Consider the following 22144-nt stretch of genomic DNA (forward strand, 5'->3'; position numbering starts at 1 on the left):
TTCAAAGTGGACCCAGATCATGCAAACAAATCCTCACATTTTTAAAATCCACTCTGTCCAATTACATTTACACTTAGTATTAACAATCTTGTGATAGCTTATGCCAAAGCTGGGGAAGTTCTGGGTGTTTATTAGAATATGCGAAAATACACAGATCAGCCACAAAATTAAAATACTTGTGTTGGCCCACTTGCTGTGCTCCACCCAGTGAGGATACATGAACGAATATTATTAAAACTATATTACTCTGCAGTTTTATCATGGGAGGTTCATTGTCAGTAATGCATGCTTACTTATTTCTATTTAGCAGATTTTTAAAAATGTATTTATTACAATTTCTTCCTGTATTTATGTATATTTGTACATAGTATGTTCCTGATTGGGCTTGGGCAGCAATCTGACCTGCACTGCACAAACAGTAATTTCCTGATGGGAAGCTGAGGCCTGGAAATATCAAGAGGAAATATGAAGTCTGGATGTGCTGAATCCACCACAGACATCTCTTAGCCTTTGACAATTACGAGCAGAAATACACACACATACACGCATATGCGCAAATGTATGACAGTAAAGAAATTGAAGAAGACCCCATGACACCCGTCTCTGTAGCACATCGACCACAGGATGAGAAAAGAAGAAAGAAAAAAAAAAAAAAAAGCAGGAGTGTGAGAACTAACTCGTAAGGCTGGCTGTGGTTGTGTAAAGTTAGAGAGTATATTGATCAGCTGCTTTCCTGCTGCTTTCTGCCTCATTATCAGATGACACAGAAAACTGTCTTTGGTCCAGCTTCACATAAAGTTCCTTACAGCTGCAAAACACACCCTGGAGCTTGAGTCATGCAGGCAATGTAACAGGGAGTGTTTGTAATAGTTTCTTTGATTTATGCCGCATTAAATGTTAGGGTATGTGCACTATAAGAGTTATTTATGTGTGGTATTCGAAAAGCTAATTCCTGTCTTTACTTAGTAGCAGTTTGGCCTCATGGAACAAACAATACACCCTTTTCCTCCAAAAAACACCAAAGAATGACTGTACACTGTACATTGATGGGCCAGAGAATTAACTGTGATTTTGCTAAAAGTCACTCTTTTTTTATTTTTTTCCTCCAGTCTGCTCCTCAGCAACATGAACAAGATGAAGAACTTTAAGAGGCGTTTTTCTCTGTCTGTTCCTCGCACTGAGACCATAGAGGAGAATGAGTTTACTGAGCAGATCAACCAGCTCAACATTCACCACACTCAGGGTAAGAACTCCTGTTCAGCTGTGTTTCTAGTCCAAATAACAGTCTTTCAAAATGTTTCTAGCCCTTAGAATTAAACTGTGTTTAGGTTTTAAAACCACTGCTTAAACCATTACAAATTTAGACGCTGGATAAGTCTTTAAAACCCAAGGTTATATGATAATCTGATATGAAAATATGTGCTTTACTGTTATAATACTTAACGTTGCATTATTGTATATTTTATATTAAATGTGGATCAATTCAGTATATATTCACAATTTTCACTCTATACTCTGCTTTAATGAGTTTTAGCATTTTGTTTTGTTTAAAGGCCGTCAATTCTACTCTTTGGTTTTACTCTTATTGGATTCAGAAGTTGGTGGCCCAGCATAAAGCTACAAGGGAAATATTATAATAAATATTGGACTTAAGCGAGACACAGTGGCAAAAACAAAACATTTCAAACCAATAAAGTGTTTGATATTCAAACTCCTGAACCCTACGATTCTCAACTCCTTTGTGTCTTTCAGTCTCTAAAGTTGAAAGGCTTATGTCTAATAATGGAGCACAAACAGCAATCTCATTGTGGGTTTTAATGCTAAATACTAAAGCTTTCCTTCCTTCCGTGTCTGTCGCGGACCCTCACAGATTAACTATTTATTCTAGCTACGACTGGTACCACCACCAGCGCTGACTCACACAGGGTCAGCAGGCTTCCAAAGGGATGATAAGCGTGTGATAAGTAGGGGCAGATGAAGGAAGCGTGAAGGAAGTGAATACATTCACAATTAGTATAGTTTCTAATTTATTATGTAAAGTTTTACTGTACTACAAGTGGATCATGCAGGATAGAAGGTCAGCCAAGGTGCCCACGCAGTACAAGGTAAGCCTGATGTACTGTCATCAGTAATGTTTTATCAGACCTTCTTATACATTACAGCTCAAGTAAGAGCTCCTGTTTAAACAGACAGTAGAGTGCATGAGTGCAATAGAATACATCGGGTGGTGTTACTGTGTGTAGGGAGGAGGTAATCAGACTGAGCCGATTTTGGCATTTTGGACAGAGCTCGACTTCCTTTTTTTAAAATTCAGTTTGTCGGCCACCTGCTCTACTGTATGTTCACACTTAAACCACAAAGTAAGTAAGTAGCGTCACTTCAGTCAGTAATTGATTTACTAAATTGACCAATATCAGGCTAAAGTCTATTGTGTGTATATATATATTCAGACATGTGCATAACAATTTAATGTACTAAAAATGTAACTATGTGGACATAGTTTCATTTCCTAAACTCAACTCAGCAGATCATTTGGACCAAGAAATACCTCAGTTTAATGAATTTTAAACAAATTACCACGATTGGTTAATTTAAATGGGTTTTGTGACAGCAAGTTGTTTGCTCTTTATTTGATTCATTTCCTCATCATATAATTGGACTGTGGAACAAACAATCACAAAGTCTTTATTATTATAAAATGTTCTTATCTTGCTTATGCTGACTGGCTTATGCCAAATGCACACAGCCAATTGCTTTTGCAGGAACAGCACTATTAGCCACTGGCCCCATCCGCCTGATCTAAATGCAGGCTTTCTAGCTTCGCTTTACTTCAATAAATAATGTATGAAAGTTAAAGTTACATAAAAAATGTATTTACCACCCTATAAAGATGCATGGTTCCCATTTACAAAACTCTACATGCAGCCAAGTTCATATTTAATATTTCAGAAGGACACTAATAAAAGGATGAAAGCACAGTGCTGTAGCGATCTGATCCAGAAGGTGTCAGTAATGCCTCTGTGCGTATGTCAGCTGCCACAAAATACCATGTCCTCGTCACGCTCTTCACACCTATAGTGTCTCGCCTTCTGTTTTTGCTTTATCAGTTGTTTCCAAACAATTTGCTGCTTCTAACGACCCACCTTGCCTTTTTTGGGCTGGTTTGGTCAGACCACCTGTAAGCCTGTCCACCCTTTTTGTTAATTAAAATCGATTCATTGCATCTGGCTGCCTATACAATACTTGTGTATGCATTTGGGTCCTCAGTCCTCTGCCTCATACACACATTATTTATCTGTCTCTTTCTTCCTCTGAATATAACCACCGTTTCAGATGGAGACACTACAAAACCATCCTGTGGCGTACCATATTGGATTGTCCTTTCCCTAACAGGATGTCTAGCAGGCATCCATCCATATTGCACAGCAATCAGACGCAGTGTGTCCATGTGTGCTCATATCGGTGTCGCCTTTACTGACCCTAATTAGCATCAGGAGATCAAAGGAGCGCTTTAGCTGTGATATTTAAATGACAAGCAAACAGGCTGCCATTTCATCCTTCCATTTCATTTAGATTGTCAATCAATCTGGCACACAGTGGCCTGCCACAAGCCCATCAATAGCATCACGTAAAATGCCTTGTTCAACTCATTAAACTCTAAAATTTGATAGCAAGCAAGGTCTCTGTTTGTCTGCCTGCATCGTGTTTTGGCTGTAATTGATACACCTGCAGCCAGTTGAGTGCTGTATTTGTGTGTGTTTAATTGATGCAGCACTGTTAAATTTCCTGCAGCATGACAGAGGCCATAGTTCCTGCAATAAAGAACGTTTGTGTGCTTCCATTTACAGGCTTTAAAGAGCTATAGGAGACTTCTTCCTTAACATCGAACCCTAGCCATCGTTTCCATGGAAACAAGGAATTAAAGCACTTTGTGGTTCCCCCCAGGAGGGAATGTTGCAATATACACACATATAGGTTATACACACATGGAGGCTGCAGATAAAATGAAAACACCGATCCACTTGCCACACCCCACGCTCGCCGATCACTTACTGCTGAGAAGGGAGATCACACTGCAGCTGAAACCTCACTGAAGCTAGCGTTCAAAAGATGCCAGCCAGGCATCAAACACAATGGTGTATGGTGAGGATCAAAGTCCATCCCACCACATTGGCTAGTAGCTGTTGTGTGCTATGATGCTGGTGTGTTTACACCATAACTGTAGAAATTATAATTCTTGTTTCTGAAAGTGAGGAAATGTTGCTTTTCTTTGTTCATGGAGATGCAGAACACTGCTCACAGTATATATAATGTAGGATGACAGATAAATATTAACCTAATTAATGTTCTTTATGCACAAATTGCAAAAACGGGTGAGGTTTGCAGTAGTTATTATTAGGAGACTAATCAGATTTCAAAACCCAACAAGCTAAGGCCTGATGAACTTGTAATCAAACAATTTGTTTTAAAATTGTATTTAAAATTCAGAAAACACAGAACATTAGCATTTTTTTTGGTAGTTGCTACTTATATGTGAGTAGTTTGTGTATAGTGGGTTTGTCAGAGCATTCTTGCTAAACACACACACACACTTCTGCATATGGTGGTATGGAGGTGGTATCAGCTTTGAATCACCGCAACAGAAAAGCATCAGAAAAGTTACATGTTCTATTTATAATGGAAAAATGAAACTGGGCTTTCAGTGAGGGACAGTTGGACCCGAGTCTGGATAGCATTTTAAATGAAACACGGAAATTTCCCCACTGTGGGAAATAAAGCTTTATCTTGGCTAATTTTAAATCATTCAGACACACACAAAGTACACAAGGAAGTATGTGGACACTGATGCAGATGATACAGCTGTTGTCCACGTATTGTTAAAATTGAAAGCCTCTTGCTGACCCTAGTTCAATAACACACGTATTTGCTTTCTTATCTAGAGTAAAATGATTATATTAAATATGAAGCTGGAGCCAGAAGCTGTTTAGTTAACTCAGCATAAAAACTGGGAAACTGCCATCTTTGCTCTTTACAAACGTAACACATTCAATGTATTTTTCACTATCAGGCCTGACTACAGACAGACTGGGTCCTCCTTCTCATGATGCCAGTCCAGTGAGCCCTGAACCAACCACAGCGGGCTCTCAGTCTCCATCTCACCTCCACTACCACAGCAAGGCCCAGCACAGACGATTCTCCATGGAGGTAAGCAGCAGAGACTCGTAGATGAATCGCAGGAGGCCACAGGTTAACGTGACAATGGGGAGTTAACAGGTGAAGTGTTCACTTTGGCCTGTGCTCACGCTGAAGTCACATGTTCAACCTTTCTGCCACTGTAATGTCACATGTTGTATATTAAACATTCATGGAATACTATGAAGGTTCAAGTGCACATTAAAAGCATTAAAAGTCTGATATAGACATCAAGAGTAACACGAGGAGTTTGTTCTCCTGTTTAAACTCTTCCCCACGAGTCATTTTCTCTGTTTGCACCTGTGCCAGCCCAATGAGATGAGTCACCTCGGAAGCTTTTACTTAACCCTCCCTGCAAGCACCAGAGTTTTTAATAGGAAATATGAAAAAGTTCACACTTCCACCTTTTCAGAGAACTCCCCATGGACTGAAAGTGATTCACTCAGTCTTTTGCAATGCTCCACACAACTCATGGCAGACAGTCAAGTGAATCTGTGCCAGAGGTATGTGCTGGTTCGGCGGAGACAAAAATAATGGTGTGACAGTGAGACGAATGGCAGCCAAACAACCTGGATAGCTTCAGTGAGCAAAAATACCAAGTGTATGCACCTCTTTCTAATAAAGACGATTCCAAGTTAACCAACAGATGTAAGATTAGATCATTAAGCGATGATGATAATGAGAATGATTTCGTTGCCAGGATGTGAGAAATCCCTCTGGCTAGTGTACAGACCTTTGCTGTTGTACATGCTGGTTCATAGGAAGAATTTCCTGGCAAACTTCATGTAACATGTGCTTTTCCTGATATAGCAAGACAGTGGTCTGCTGTGGAAAATCTCTGTTTATAGACCAGAATGAGTTTTCATCACTTACCCCAGGGGAATTATCTGAAGAGACTGCAATCAATGCAATGGCTTATTACATTTACAAGGCCACGTCTGACTTATTATTGTGTATTATTCTGGAATCTGATTTAAGTTTTGACTGATCTCAGAATGTTTTGGCGGAAAAGGGCTATAACATGTATTGATATAAATAGATCCAGTCACTTTCAATATTTTGGAGGACCAATTGTTAAAAAAAAACCTAAAAATGCTTCAGATAGCTAATCAAGCGAGATGGCCTTTAAATATCAGATATCAGGAATCGCTGATGCCGATTGGTGAAAAACACCAAAAGAGTTTTAATAATGGCTACAAATGCACCGCCACTCACCACCAAACCATTCAGAGCCATTCACTTGGTTACAAACGGCTACTGTACATAGAAATATCTCAACAAAATTGGCCCACTTACTCTGTCAGCTGTAAGCAAGACACTGAACCCCCAACAGTTCCCCAGCTGTGCAGTGCTGGTCCAAGCCAGGTAGAAATTGGGGAGGGCTGCATCAGGAAGGGCATCCGGCGTAGAAAACTGTGCCAAATCATCATGCGGACAATGATCCGCTGTGACGACCCTGAACTCACAGGATAAGCTGAAAGGACAAAAAAAAAATAAAATAACTGTCAGATGTAACTGTAAATGGTAGCACTGGGGCTAACCACCTTGGAATAATGTGGGAACACAAGACAGAATTAAGGGTGTTTTACTTGTTCTTACCGACAAACTGTACATGGATGCTGCATTAGTGCTCACCACAAGCTATGAGGACATTGAGGAAGGAGGGCTTGATACACGTTTAAAAAAAAATGTGTTATCGAGAATTTATAATGCAATGCAAGCACACGTTTAATTTCACACAGCTCTTGTGCTAATGCAAACACAGTCACTCTACTCTGCAGCTTTCCAGTTTGGACAAATGTCTAAATGATTTTGGCAGGCAGTGAGGGGTTTTAGCCATTTTATTCATGAGGAATGTAGCATTTTAAGGCAAGTTAGCGGACGCCACTTTCAAGTCACCTGACCCAAGCGAAGAGACGGCAAGGGGGAGGGAACTGATTAACAGGTTTTATTGAAAAAGGCTAAAGGATTAACATAAACTCGCTCCTGAGAGGAGAACACAAAAGAAAACAAGCCAAGTATCAAACATGAAACACGAGGATAACTAAACTAAATCATGAACTGAGCGACCAAAAACCTCGGACAGGGATCTGAAGCCTAAAATAAATCTGAATGGATAGACCGGGAAAACTTAAACTAAAAAACAGGTAAACACCAAACAAATACACTGATGAGAAACATAAACCACTAAAATAGAATGAAAACATGGATATGACAAAGAAAACTTATAAACGGGAGCACAGGAACTAATACAGGAACTCAGGGGAGGCAGACATGAACAAATCGAACACAAAGCGCTGGCAAATAGAAAAACACAGAAGCACACCTAATACCTGAAATAACCAAGGCCAAACAAGTGGAAATTAACAAGAGGCTAAATCAAATCACTGAAAGAAACAGAAGGCAAACCTCAAACACAAAACCCGGGAGCAACAGGCAGAGAAAATGTCCAAGCAACAAGACTCCATGAAACATACATACAGATGTGGGGTTGGTGAGGGTAATAACGACAACGAGGAAGACAGTAACCATGATGACAGAGACCACATTAACTATGACGAGGATCTGGCAGGGGAGTGAAGGGAAGACTGAAGGGTGGGTGGCGGGGAACTGGAGGCAGGCTTGAAGCCCTCCAGGACGTGACAGGAGACCCAGCAGGGAGCCGAGCAGGAGGCCGGCGGCAACGGCAGAAGCAGGGAGCCGGGCGGGTGGCCGGCTGAGGCGAAGGCCCTCCGTGGGCCGGGAGGGAGGCCAGAGACGACGACTGAGGCGAAGGCCCTCCGGGGGCCGGGCGGGAGGCCGGCGACGTCGGCTGATACCCCGTAGTGGAGGGCTGGTAGATTGATCAGAAGGAGTGTTGGCTGGCCCGGAACCAGGAACAGAAGCAGGGTCAGGAGTGGGCCGGACCACGGCCGACCCCGAGCCAGGAACTGGAACCGGAGCAGGAGCAGAACCAGGCCGGACCACGGCCGACCCCGAGCCAGGAACTGGAACCGGAGCAGGAGCAGAAGCAGGCCGGACCACGGCCGACCCCGAGCCAGGAACTGGAACCGGAGCAGGAGCAGAGCCAGGCCGGACCACGGCCGACCCGGCGCCAGGAACAGGAATCGAAACAGGAACAGAGCCAGGCTGGACCACGGCTGACCCGGCACTAGGATCAGGAACAGGAACAGAGCCAGGCCGGACCACGGCCGACCCGGTGCCAGGATCAGGAACAACGGATTGGGGCAAACAGGGCAGGAGCTGGCACCGTGAGAGGAGCAGGAACAGCAGAATCAGGTTCAGGGGCAGGAGCTGGGACAGTGACAGGAGCAGGAACAGCAGAATCGGGTTCAGGGACAGGAGCTGGGACCGTGAGAGGATCAGGAACAGCAGAATCGGGTTCAGAGGCAGGAGCTGGGACAGTGGAAGCAGCTTCAGGTCCAGGGGGAACCACAACATGGACAGGCGAGGGGATTTGGAGCATTAGTAGAACCAGGCCAGACCACGGCCGACCCCGAGCCAGGAACTGGAACCGGAGCAGGAGCAGAGCCAGGCCGGACCACGGCCGACCCGGCGCCAGGAACAGGAATCGAAACAGGAACAGAGCCAGGCTGGACCACGGCCGACCCGGCACTAGGATCAGGAACAGGAACAGAGCCAGGCCGGACCACGGCCGACCCGGTGCCAGGATCAGGAACAACGGATTGGGGCAAACAGGGCGGGAGCTGGCACTGTGAGAGGAGCAGGAACAGCAGAATCGGGTTCAGGGGCAGGAGCTGGGACAGTGACAGGAGCAGGAACAGCAGAATCGGGTTCAGGGGCAGGAGCTGGGACAGTGACAGGAGCAGGAACAGCAGAATCGGGTTCAGGGGCAGGAGCTGGGACAGTGACAGGAGCAGGAACAGCAGAATCTGGTTCAGGGGCAGGAGCAGGAACAGCAGAATCTGGTTCAGGGGCAGGAGCTGGGACAGTGACAGGAGCAGGAACAGCAGAATCGGGTTCAGGGACAGGAGCTGGCACCGTGAGAGGAGCAGGAATAGCAGAATAGGGTTCAGGGACAGGAGCTGGGACCGTGAGAGGATCAGGAACAGCAGAATCGGGGTCAGAGGCAGGAGCTGGGACAGTGGAAGCAGCTTCAGGTCCAGGGGGAACCACAACATGGACAGGCGAGGGGATTTGGGCCCCCAGCATGGCCCGAAATTCCCTCAGACTGGCCAGATGCATGACAGCAGCCCCCCATTTCCCGTAGCCATGGCCGGGACAGAATCAGGTCCTCCATACGCTGAACAATAGCACAGCTGGTAGCAGGGTCGTGGAGGGAGGCCTTCAGCTTGGCCTTGAGTACAGTCAGTAGTTTGTCAATAACCTCGAACTCCGCCCTCTCCCTAGCTTCCTGGGCTGACGTAGCTGGAGTGCTAGATTCTGAAGTGGTGCTAGAGTGAGGTTCCTGGCTTGGAGCTGGCGTGCCGGGCGTGCCTTAGACGTCTTGCTGAGCGTTTCTTGTGCATATAGGGTCCGACTACCTGTGGCTCTATGGGAAACTGGTCTGACTTGCTCGGGACTGAGTTGGGGAGAGCGTCAACCGGACATGAAGCCAGCCCCGAAACAAGAGCTGACACCTCAGGTATTGGTAGAGTTGACTTTAGGGGAGCCAAAACAGGAACAGGTGGGCAGCAGGCCGACCTAGGGGCAGGCGGTGCTGTGGCAGACTCATGGGTAGTGTCAGGGGCAGAGTGAGGGATAACAGGGACTTGGGTCTTGATCTGAGGTTTGGACCTTCTACGTTGCGGGCCCACACCTGGAGAACAGAATGCCAGATGGGTCCCTTCAAAACCAGTCTGGACTGTAGTCTGGCGTTGAGTCTGGGGTCTATACCCCGAGACAGACAAGAATGCCATCGTGGCATCCATGGCGGCAAAGGGAAAAGAAAAAAAAAGAAAACCACTCGCACGTCTCTGGGTCCTAGTCTGGCCAGATCCTACTGTCAAGATTTTGGTTTAAGGGGGGACCCAAGTGAAGAGACGGCAAGGGGGATGGAACTGATTAACAGGTTGTATTGAAAAAGGCTAAAGGATTAACATAAACTCGCTCCTGAGAGGAGAACACAAAAGAAAACAAGCCAAGTATCAAACGTGAAACACGAGGATAACTAAACTAAATCATGAACTGAGCGACCAAAAACCTTGGACAGGGATCTGAAGCCTAAAATAAATCTGAATGGATAGACCGGGAAAACTTAAACTAAAAAAACAGGTAAACACCAAACAAATACACTGATGAGAATCATAAACCACTAAAATAGAATGAAAACATGGATATGACAAAGAAAACTTATAAACGGGAGCACAGGAACTAATACAGGAACTCAGGGGAGGCAGACATGAACAAATCTAACACAAAGCGCTGGCAAATAGAAAAACACAGAAGCATACCGAATACCTGAAATAACCAAGGCCAAACAAGTGGAAATTAACAAGAGGCTAAATCAAATCACTGAAAGAAACAGAAGGCAAACCTCAAACACAAAACCCGGGAGCAACAGGCAGAGAAAATGTCCAAGCAACAAGAGTCCATGAAACATACATCCAGATGTGGGGTTGGTGAGGGTAATAACGACAACGAGGAAGACAGTAACCACGATGGCAGAGACCACATTAACAATGACGAGGATCTGGCAGGGGAGTGAAGGGAAGACTGAACTTAAATAGAGGGGGGAACAGGTGCAAACAATGAGGGACAACGAGGGTAAAGCTGGGTAAACAGGACCAGGGACAGGAAGTAAGGAGAAGGGGCCACAAAATAAAAGTCTAGGGACAGGAAGTGCAACAAGATCCTGACAGTAAACTGAAGAGCTGATATCCAAAATCGGGGTGGAGATTAGAGACACTTGATTTCCTCAGGCAGATTTCTGTTGGAGAACGCTGATTTCTCTGCTGATGTATACGCATACTAATCATTTTACTTCAAAACATGGGATCAAAACAGCCAAGCAAGCAGCTAAGTGAAAGGCTGAATGAGGGAGAGATTGTCTAAAGTCCAACTTTTTTGTATAAGCTGTGTCCCTGTCCCCTCTCTTTTGCTTTCTCTCAGTCAGCCTGCAGTAACATGCAAACATAGCAAAAAAAAAAAAAAAAAAACGTGACGTTTTCTGTCACTAAACAGTGCAAGGCTTCCAAAGTGAGTCTCAGGTGGATTCAATTCAATTTAACTTTATTTATATAGCGCCAATTCACAACAAAGTCATCCCAAGGCACTTTACAATATAACGTCAAGACTATAAAGATGTACAGAGAGAACCCAACAATTCCCCCTTGAACAAGCCCTAGGTAACAGTGGAGAGGCAAAACTCCCTTTAATGGAAGAAACCTCCAGCAGAACCAGGCTCAGGGTGGACGGCCATCTGCCTTGACCGGTTGAGGTCAAAGTGAAGAGAGAAAAGAAAAGAGCAACATAAGCAACAACAAAACATCTGGCAGGTTGGTAGGACCAGTAGCTGCACACTGGAAAACACACAGTTCCAGAGCCGGGGACACCTGCAAAAGGGACAGAGAGAGGGGGACAGAGAAGGACAAAGAGTTAATGTCATAGGAGGAGGAAAGTAGGGGGGGGTCCCCCAGCAGTCTAAGCCTATAGCCGGAAACAACACAACACGCAATACAGTACAGTTCACAATACTCAATACATACTACATAAAACTAAAACTAAAACTTGGTTGGCTCATATATACATACCCGATCAGTCTTTACCACCGTCTTACTTTGATTCTTGGAGAAGACAGACCTTAGTTATGGGTCTATCAAACTCGTTGGTTTTCGTCTTGATACGAACCTGATGGACTAGACCTCGCTCATCCTTTATTGTGTGGATGATCCTGCCAATCACCCAGGAGTTACGAGGTGCTGACTCATCAACAATCAACACATTGTCCCCAAGAACAAAATTGCGGTTTGGATGTGTCCATTTTTGCTGTCTTTGGAGCTCAGGTAGTTTCCAAAAGAGATCTGCCATATACTGGACTTGTCTCCATATACGGCGGGCGTAAAGATAATCTTTCTGAAAAACTCCCAGAGGTATCGAAGGTTGGGTTTTTAAGAGAAGAAGGTGATTTGGTGCAGCAACACAGCAAGTCATTTGGATCGTCCGAAGGTGTGGTTATTGGCGGACTACTTATAATAGCTTTCACCTAGCAGAGCAATGTCTGCAGACCTTCTTCATCCAAACGTTGATCTTTAAATGTAGCTCCGAGTACCTTTCTAATGGATCCTATTAAACGCTCCCATAACCTTCCATAATTAGAAGCAGATGGGGGATTAAACATCCACCTGATGCCACGCTGAGTCAGTGTAGCTTCTGTTTTGAACGTGTTCCATTCTTCCAGAGACCTCCTGAGCTCTCGCTCAGCACCAACCAAGTTTCTTCCATTATCTGAGCTTATTACTAAAACCAGACCTCTTCTTGCACTAAAGTGTCAAAGTGCATTAATGAATGAATCCATGTCCAATGATGCTGTCATCTCTATGTGAACAGCTCTGGTAGCCATACATGTGAATATGACACCATACCTTTTTTCAGCTGTTCTTCCCCGTTTAATATTAAAGGGACAAAAGCAATCGACACCTGCTCTAGTAGGATGTCTGCCATCTGCTGCCGTCCGGTTGCTCCATGTAATCTTTGACAGGTGTGACACCTGCATAGAATCTTTCTGATTGCTGACATTGCATTTGGTATCCAGTATCTCTGACGCAAGGTAGACAAGACATGGTTGTTACCACCATGGCCTATCCGTTCATGGATGTCCTGCAGTATAAGCTGAGATACTCGATGATCTTTAGCCAGAATAGCAGGGTGCTTGGATTCCTCAGGCATGGCAGCTCGGCTGAGTCGTCCGCCAATGTAAAGTATTCCATCCTGAATCACTGGATTAAGTCTGTGTGTGGCTGCTCCGTTTCACTGGTTCCTTTTTTAGCAGAGCTGAACTTTTATCCGGAAAGCTCTTCCGCTATTTCAACCTCTGCTTCCTGGAGCTCATCCAAAGCTAGGTTCTTCTTTATTGTTTTGTAGTTCAGTATTTTCCCTTGAAGCCGAATATCTTGGACAATATTTCTTATCGGCTCCCTTTTCCTTCTGGACGATGTTAGAAGCATATCTTTCAACCTCAGAAGTCACGCTACAGCCCGCTTTAAGCGTGACCATGATAAGTAGTATTCTATCAACCTTTGCATTATATCAGTGCTTTCTTCAACTGCGAGAATGTTCACTGTGACCTTTCTTTTGACCTCAGGATTGGGCTAATTCAATCTCTTGCAAGTCTGGATTTCTTGGCCACCTCTCGACCGCTTGTGTAAGGAAGTCAGGTCCAGATACCCACAGCTTATTACGCAGAAAAGCTGTCACATTCTGCCCCCTTGATGCACCATCTGCCGGATTGAGCTTAGAGTTCACGTAGTCCCACTGTGAGGTCTGCTGAATCGCCGAGACCCTATTAGCCACAAATGTGCAAAACCTTGTTGTATCGATGTTGATGTAGTTAAGCACCGCTGTACTGTCAGTATAATACACAGAGTCCTCCAGTGGAAGCTCCAACTCCTTCCTTAGCAGTCTGTCCATTCGAACCGCTAAGGTTGCTGCAGTAAGCTCCAAATGAGAGATAGTAGTGGGCTTTAGGGGGCCAACTCTTGCCTTTACCAACACAAAGGCACTGTGAGCTTGGTTCCGGATGTTTCGCTGGACTAAGTATGTTACTGTCCCATAGCCGTCCTCGCTAGCATCTGCAAAGTGATGCAGTTGAGCGGACACGGTCTGACCAAAGCCTTTTGGCTTAGAACATCTCTCAATTCCAAAGTCGTTTAACTGCTCTAGACTTTGCACCCAATGGGACCACATTTGGGCAAGATGTTCAGGCACCGTCTCCTCCCATCTCAGTCTCCTCCTACAAAGCATTTTCCTAGCATATAAATTCACAGGTGCAAGCATTCCCAATGGATCATACACTGAGCTCAACATGGATAAAATCCGTCTTCTGGTGGGGGGCTTACTTTGTATAACGACCCTGAACTTGAATTGATCTGACTGAATGCACCATTGCCCGCCTAATCCCCTTTCCATTGGAAGTGCATTTTGATCCAGATCCAGATCCATTATTTCTATCGCCTTCTCCTCCTCCGGAATGGCTGCTTACACCATCCGATCGTTGCTGATACATTTGTTTAACCTGAAGGCACCCATCTGACACACAGTTTTCACACTGTGGTAAAGAGACTCAGCCTTTTCAACAGTCCCAACCGATTTTAGACAGTCATCTACGTAAAAGTTTCGCAGCACCATATTTACCGTGCAGGCATGAAACAGATGTGTGTTGTCTTCTGCACATTGCCTGAGTGCATAGCTAGCACAACTGGGTGATGAAGTGGCTCCAAACAGGTGCACCTCCATCTTGTATTCTGCCATCTGAGTAGTTCAGCGTCGGCTGACGAGACCTTTACCTGGTTGAACATAGCCTCCGCATCTGCCACTAATGCCAACAAAACCTAGTCAGATTTTCAATTATTGTGCTAGTAAGGTTTGGTCCTTGAAGGAGCTGCTCATTCAATGAGGTTCCCTGATAAGACGCGCCACAGTCAAACACCACACGAAGCTTAAGCTTTTTAGGATAGTGCACCCCATGATGTGGAATATACCAAACCTTTCCATCATTGCGGCGAAGGTCCTTATCCGGAACCCTCCCATTTGTTGGTGATCGTATCATTCATGAAGGCAATATATTCCATCTTAAATGAAGGATTCCTGAGAAACTTCCTCTTTAGAGTTGTAGCATGTTGCTCTGCTACGGCCCGGTTGTTTGGCATTTTAATGTCCAAACCCTTTAATGGGAGATAAAGGCAGTAGTCTAACAATTTCTATCCATCTAACAATTTAGTTGATTGTGACACTCTATCCATGAACAGACAATCTGCCTTAGACATCTCATACTCCTCCTCTTGACCACCCTCAGGAAAGTCATACTGAAACTGTTGATTCCACAGGTCTTCCAGCTTGGCAACGGATATGCGATTTGACACAAGTTGCATTATTTTGTTCCTGGCTCTGTTGCAAACACCCTCTTTCAGTGGCCCATTGACTGTCCAACCCAGTATGGTACTGACTGCATAAGGCCCATTGCTGATACTAGGAATGACTTCCTCTGGTTCCATCACCTTGGCAACATTAGTTCCAAGCAACAACCCTATATCTGCGTTGATGAGAGGTATTTTCACTCCTTTAAGATGTGGCCAGTTATCCACATCATGGAATCTTATTCTTGCTAACAGGAATGGCCTTCTGTGAAAACACCTCATTTAGCTCTATGAAGTTATTCTATTCCAGGTGGCTAATCCATGAAGGAGTCATCATTAACATGAACAAATTGAAATCTATCAGATAAATAAGATTTAAACCAACCTAGTGCAATTCCTTTAATCCCAATTTCATGTTCCAGTCTCTGTAAAAAAATGTTGTGATAAATGGTATTGAATGCAGCACTAAGATCTAACAGAACAAGTATAGAGATGAGTCCATTATCTGAGGCCATGAGAAGATCGTTGGTGACTTTTACCAGTGCTGTTTCTGTACTATGATGAACTCTAAATCCTGACTGAAAGACTTCATACAAATTATTCATGTAAAGGTGATCACATAATTGTTTTGCAACTATTTTTTCAATTTTAGAAATTAAGGGGAGATTAGATATTGGTCTGTAATTGGCTAAAACACTTGGGTCAAGACAGGGTTTTTTAAGTAGTGGTTTAATTACAGCTACCTTATAGGCCTGTGGTACATAGACTGTTTCTAAAGATAGACTGATGAGATCTAATATGAATGTATCTATTAAGGGTAAAGCTTCCTTTAGCAGTTTAGTTGGAATAGGGTCTAGCAGACAGGTTGTTGGTTTAGATGAGGTAATAACTTAAGCTGGCTCAGAGAGATCTATGGATGAAAAGCAGTCTAACAGGGATTGGGGCCTTATTGATAATTCCTGAGCTGTTGTACGTGAAGATCTGTTTCTAATATTTGGGTGGAGGATCTGGTGAATTCTTTCTCTAATAGCTACAATTTTATTCATAAAGAAAGTCATGAAGTCATTGCTGCTCAGAGTTAAGGGAAAACTAGGCTCAACAGAACTATGGCTCTTAGTCAGTCTGGCTACACTGCTGATGAGAAAATATATTACTTGTCTGTAGCGTGTATATACAGATTTCTAGTAACAACTGTTGTTTTAAGAATATGTAAACTCTATTCCCTTATAACCCAAGAAGCTGGTTTCTCGGAGTAACCAGGTTACTGTATGGAAACAAAGTGACTTTTGGCCCCTTTTGACATTTGAGCTGTCAAGATGCAGGGAAGCAGCTGACAAGCTTTCTGTTGGCATAAAATACTTGTACGACAGTTTTATCTACGTGGCTTATGTAAAAAATAGTATAACATAGTATAAAATAGCTACAGTCAAACATTACAGCTAATTAACTGTCCTCATCATGCTGCGTTTCATTTACTGCTGCAGCCTTGTCCTCAAACTTCAGATACCTTCCTGAGATTAACTTAAATTACTTAATTAGTTATGCATAGTTGTTAATGCTAATATAATCTATTTTTAATACATGGCTTTGTCTGCCTGCAGCTGTATAGGAAAAACAAGTTATGTAAGGGGGTGTACATTAGAAAAGGGGATTCTTCAAAGTCGCTATGAAGCTATTTTTTTCTAAAGCCTTAATAACTTGAGTTATATTTGTTTAATTCTGACATAGATTATGAAGGGTAGCTGTCACTCAGAGCCTCTTGTTCGGTCTTTGTGCCGACCACATACTGAAAGCAAATCAAACCAGTACCAGCTTCAGCGATGTGTTCAGGCACAGTACTGAGTGAAGGTCACTTGCAGTCTAGCATAAATTAAAACCCACTACACAGTCACGCAGCAGACAGATTTATTAAAATAGAAGCATATGTTTTCAGTCCAGCATCTGTGAGATGGATGAGTGAAAAACATGACTAAAATACCTCCTGTGTAGAGCAGCAGCGGTGTTTTGTGTGTCTGTGTGTGTGTTAAAATGATTTATTTTCACAGTTTTATAAATTTATAAATCATTTATCACCAATACCGATTATAAGTATACTACAATTTACAATCTATACAATGTTTATACGGTATATCTAATTACATAAAGGAAGGTCAGCAAGCTTGGCGACTAACTTAAGATGACTTTATTCATGTTTATAGGGGGCTAAACAACCAGAAGTCTAAAATATAAACCTCTGACTCTTGACGTCTTGCAGGACGTCAGTAAGCGCATGTCTCTGCCCATGGACATCCGCCTGCCTCCAGAGTTTCTCAAGAAGCTGCACCTTGAGAGTGAAAACTCACCACTCTGCAAACCTGCCAGCCGCATGTCTCGCCGCGCTTCGCTGGTCAGTGGACTGGTTATTACACACATTCTACTATATTATTGTTATTACACAGATTTTACATGCAAATCTATCCATTCTGTGTTCACAAATAAGCTTAAGCTTGTAAAATGATGACTGGTCAGTATTTCATATCTCATGTTGAATATTATATCAGCTTCATTTGATAGATTACTCTCATCAGCTAATATTACAGAGCATATTTCTTCTCTACATATGCCCAGTCTTATCTTTCCATCCTGTTACTCTTATTAGTATAGTATTAGTATTTTCCTGTATTAGTATTGTAGCAAGTCCATTATTATTCTTTAGATTTCACCCAGTTGTCCATCATGACGCCTTTATTTCCTGCCTGGCTGACACAGTAAACAGGGATTTGTGTCTAATTATTTAAGTTAATCATTAACTAATGTTTGCAAATGTGATATTTTTAACGTTCTAGTCATGGGAGTGACTTAAAACAGTGAAGAATATGCTATTCACAATCTTTTTTTCTGTCACCCTGTAGTCTGACATTGGCTTTGGGAAGCTGGAGACGTATGTGAAGCTCGGCAAACTGGGCGAGGTACATGACCACCAATTTTCCACTGGACTGCCTTTTCCCAATTTTTACCAATTTTTTTAAGATGGTTGACAGACTGCTGTCTCACAGCCCAGTTGGGGATTAGTCTTCAGCTATTACACCCACGGCTGCAGCCGCTGAGCAATAACATGAGGCTAAGGTGAACTTTATCAAACAACAATAAATTCTCCGGTGTATTGTGTCGACGGCACTAACCATAACTGAACACTGAGTCAAGCCGTTCAGGGCGGACAAGAGCCTGCTGCAACAGGTGCAGCACATATATACAGTAGCTCGGCCTAAAGTAAACCCATGTGTCCATTTTCCTGCATTAGTTCTACATGGCTGGCTCAGTGTAACAAGAATAATAACGCTCTAAAATCCACATTCACACCACGTGCTTAGACTTCTTGTACTGAAGGTTGTACGGCACCACTGCTGTACTTAAATTCCACCATTTATCTGAGAACGCTTATTGCCTTAAGGAGGAGGGAAGGATTAGTGGCAGACTGCATTAGGTCAGTCACAAGGCTCAGCAGCAGATAACAGCGGTGAAAGATCAAAAAAAAAAAAGAAAAAAAAAAAGACATCAGCTTTTGCCCGGAGTTCTTTAACTTCACCTCTCATCCTGTGAGAAGTCGTGGGAGAACTGGAGGCAAAACCCAGCTGACATTTGTCGAGAAGTGACTCCTTTTGTGTTCACTTCAATTATTATTACAACCTGTGCCTCTCGAAGCCATAGATTTGGTTTATGTGGATGGAACATAGTGTTTTCCATCTGACCATTATGTCACACGTTTAGCTGGAAGCAACACAGAGAAAACATAACAGCGCATAATTTCAGGCTATATAACCTACAGAAAATGTCATTTTGCTGTGTTAACAGGTACTAAAAGTAAAGGAGTACTGGCTCTAACTAAAACTGCAGACAACTGTGGTGAACATTAGTATGAGCAGCCATTCGACTGTTAGGAGACTGTTGTGACATCTTGTTAGATTTCTCCTGTCTTTCTGACTGTGAGTTTTATGCTGAGGTTTGTGAATTATTTCATCTCTTCCCATCTTGAACAATCGGAACAAATGTGATAACTTTTTATCTAATCCAAAGCTATGCACTGTAGCAGGCACAGGTACTAAACTAATAATAAACTAAACTAACTAATAAACTGACTACACTCTGTAGATCAGAAGACGGAGCCTGCATCCCTCAACAGTTAACATGGTCCTTTACAAACATGCAACAAGATACCAAAGTTAGCTAATGCGCTTAGAAAGTTAGAGAAATCACCTCCGAGTTCCCACCATTTTGTGATTACAGTTTTTCTCACTTGCTTAGACACTTGTGTCCACACTTTCAAAACAGTTAAAACACAGGCTGAAACTGAAGATCAGTGCCCAAAACTAAAAATGTTAAACGAAACATATAACAAAAGCATTTTTTCCTCAAACAACACAACTCTTTTGGTCACTACACAGTAGGAAACAAAATACAAAATGCCTCTATGAATTCACATCTTTAGAGATACACGTTTTTGACATGATCTGTTGAAATGCTGTAAAAAAGTTGTTTATTGTTTTATGTATTCCTGTTTGCAGCTCTTTCTGCAGGACCCACAGTGAGCATCTACACTGGGCCAATTCAGACACTCAATATGGCACAGCACTGGATTGTTTCTTTAAAGAAATGCAATGTTGCGCACGGCATCTGATTTTGTTTTTGGTTGAATACAACAAAGATTTGGGCCACTGAATGACATATTGTGTTAACTGTTTTTAAAAAGATGTCCTATGAAGGTGATGATGAAGATCAAGTGGATCCAAGTTTCCTTAAACACATCTTAGCCTATGAAAAAAACTGTAACATAAGGTGGGCATGACACACATCCCTACTTGATAGAACCTCCCTTGATACAAACACAGGCTGTCAGTCGGAGCCTTTTGTCTTCTTACAGTTGTCTTCAGTTTCTTTGACTGGCAGTTGCAGCCAGTAAAAATTTCAACAGCTGTGCTGTTCCAACTTTAACAAGATACTCAAATAGAAATGCAGACACGGATGGAACTCGACATAACATTAGATGACTAGTAGAAGTATCTTCTCTAAATTATCAACATGTTTCTTTTTGAAATAGGATTATCCAAAGGGGGCTACACAAAGGGTCAACAACACAGCAAGATGACATCTAAAGCTGTATGTGCCTTCAGTTTCTCTTTAGTGCACAGGTTTAGGTTTTTCTGTCAGGTAGTTGATCTAAAATTAATTGAAGTTTATGCAAATCTATGATACTATATGAAAGCGTGAATATGAATAAGTGAGACGGGGTGGGAAAGTCGGTATTCAAAAGCCCCATCATCATATCCTGATGAAATTTATATGCATTTAATGAACTGATTAAAATCAAAGCCTGTTCAAGATGTGTGTATTACTTTGAAGTAATGCTTTGATGTTGCTGCTGGATGATGGTGGTTAAAACTTCTAGCCTCCTTCAGTCAGCTGCAATTAATTATCTGCTGAGTTTTATGTGTATATGCTACTGCAGAGATGATGATGAGAGAGGCACTGAAGGTAAACACGTTCCAATTAAATTAACTTCATTACTCGGTTCCTATTAGTAGCAAAAGGGCATATAACTGCTGGCATGTGACGTCTTTAGCATGTAGTGTTATCGCAATGTCACCTAGTGTGTGTGTGTGTTTGTAGGGGACGTATGCAACAGTGTTTAAAGGGCGCAGCAAACTAACAGAGAACCTAGTGGCACTGAAGGAGATTCGGCTGGAGCACGAGGAGGGAGCACCGTGTACTGCCATCAGAGAAGGTACACACACATCAGATTGTCCAGTCGAGCCAGAGGGCAACGCTTGCTGTCCTCCTATGGATGATCATTCTATTTTAAGGCCAACTATTACTACAGTTAGCTGATTTTAATCTACAGAATAAGAATACACACATGGCTGTTCTGAACTGACCTCTTCTGTTTATTTTCTCATGCTGATTATCAAATAGACTGAAGGTTAAGCTCAATCAGAAAGAACTGAAATGAAAAGAACGTGTCTATAGTTTAAGAAGTTTTACTGTATTAAAAGTGTTAATACGGTAGTTTGACGGTGGAAGATGGAGACATGATTTAAGTAAAGGAATAATAGCACACGTTGGCAGGCATTTATAGTGTCCATTTCTTCTTTCTCACCTCCACCTTAGCCAGTCATGGCTTGAAGTGTGTGTGTGTGTGTGTGTGTGTGTGTGTGTGTGTGTGTGTGTGTGTGTGTGTCAGTTTTGGAAGGTCAGACGTAGATGGTCATGTATCAGAAACACTATCTGACAGTCTGACAAGCACTTCTGACAATTCATAAGAGCTTACAAAATGAAACATATGAACTCATACAATTCTGTCATTGTTTGAGGAGGTTTCCGTTGTTTTCCAAACTTGCATATGTCAATGTGGCCCGATTCTAGCTTTATGCTTATTGTAGTAATTCAGTGGCAGCTTTCTAAGTCCTGCAGTTTTCCAAATAACCACCAACACATTCTCATCCCAAAGTGTCAGATGATGAGTTTTTTTTTTACATCCTTTGCGGTATGATTTACTATAGGACACTTTAGAAACCACAACAGGAACAACCCTGTCTGATATTGGTGCTTCAAATACAGGTTGGCGTAGGTGTAGGATGCTTCAGGACTGACGGGGGAACGATACACACAAACACTGCTTTAGTGTTAGGCACAAAAACTTCAGGGTAAGTTTAAGTTACAAGATAAATTACATCAAAACAACAAGCCTTATTAAGTATTTTGACATTTTGAACGTCTGCAACCACTTTCAAATGCAAGATTTCATAGTCTTGCTTTTCGGTAAGAAAGAAAGTAAACACAGGAAGTAGCTGCCAACATGCAGGTCAATACAAAAACTCTATACTTAAAATACTCCACTACAAGCAGAAGTACTACTTTAAATTCTTTAGTTAATTAGTTTTTTC

At 42.8% G+C, this 22144-nt stretch overlaps 1 protein-coding gene across 1 annotated transcript in view; it reads left to right on the forward strand.

Moving 5' to 3' along the window:
* The window catches only part of cdk18 (cyclin dependent kinase 18), a 54032-nt gene that overhangs the window by 18028 nt on the left and 13860 nt on the right, over window positions 1-22144 (forward strand). Inside the window, exons 2-6 of the mRNA XM_067505215.1 lie at window positions 1110-1243; window positions 5069-5205; window positions 17482-17613; window positions 18119-18175; window positions 20871-20985. Of these exons, the coding sequence (XP_067361316.1) occupies window positions 1126-1243; window positions 5069-5205; window positions 17482-17613; window positions 18119-18175; window positions 20871-20985 (559 nt within the window). The 5' untranslated portion in view covers window positions 1110-1125. The remainder of the gene's footprint in view (window positions 1-1109; window positions 1244-5068; window positions 5206-17481; window positions 17614-18118; window positions 18176-20870; window positions 20986-22144) is intronic.

The sequence above is a fragment of the Channa argus genome, chromosome 5 (assembly GCF_033026475.1).
Source record: "Channa argus isolate prfri chromosome 5, Channa argus male v1.0, whole genome shotgun sequence".
NCBI classification, from domain to species: domain Eukaryota; kingdom Metazoa; phylum Chordata; class Actinopteri; order Anabantiformes; family Channidae; genus Channa; species Channa argus.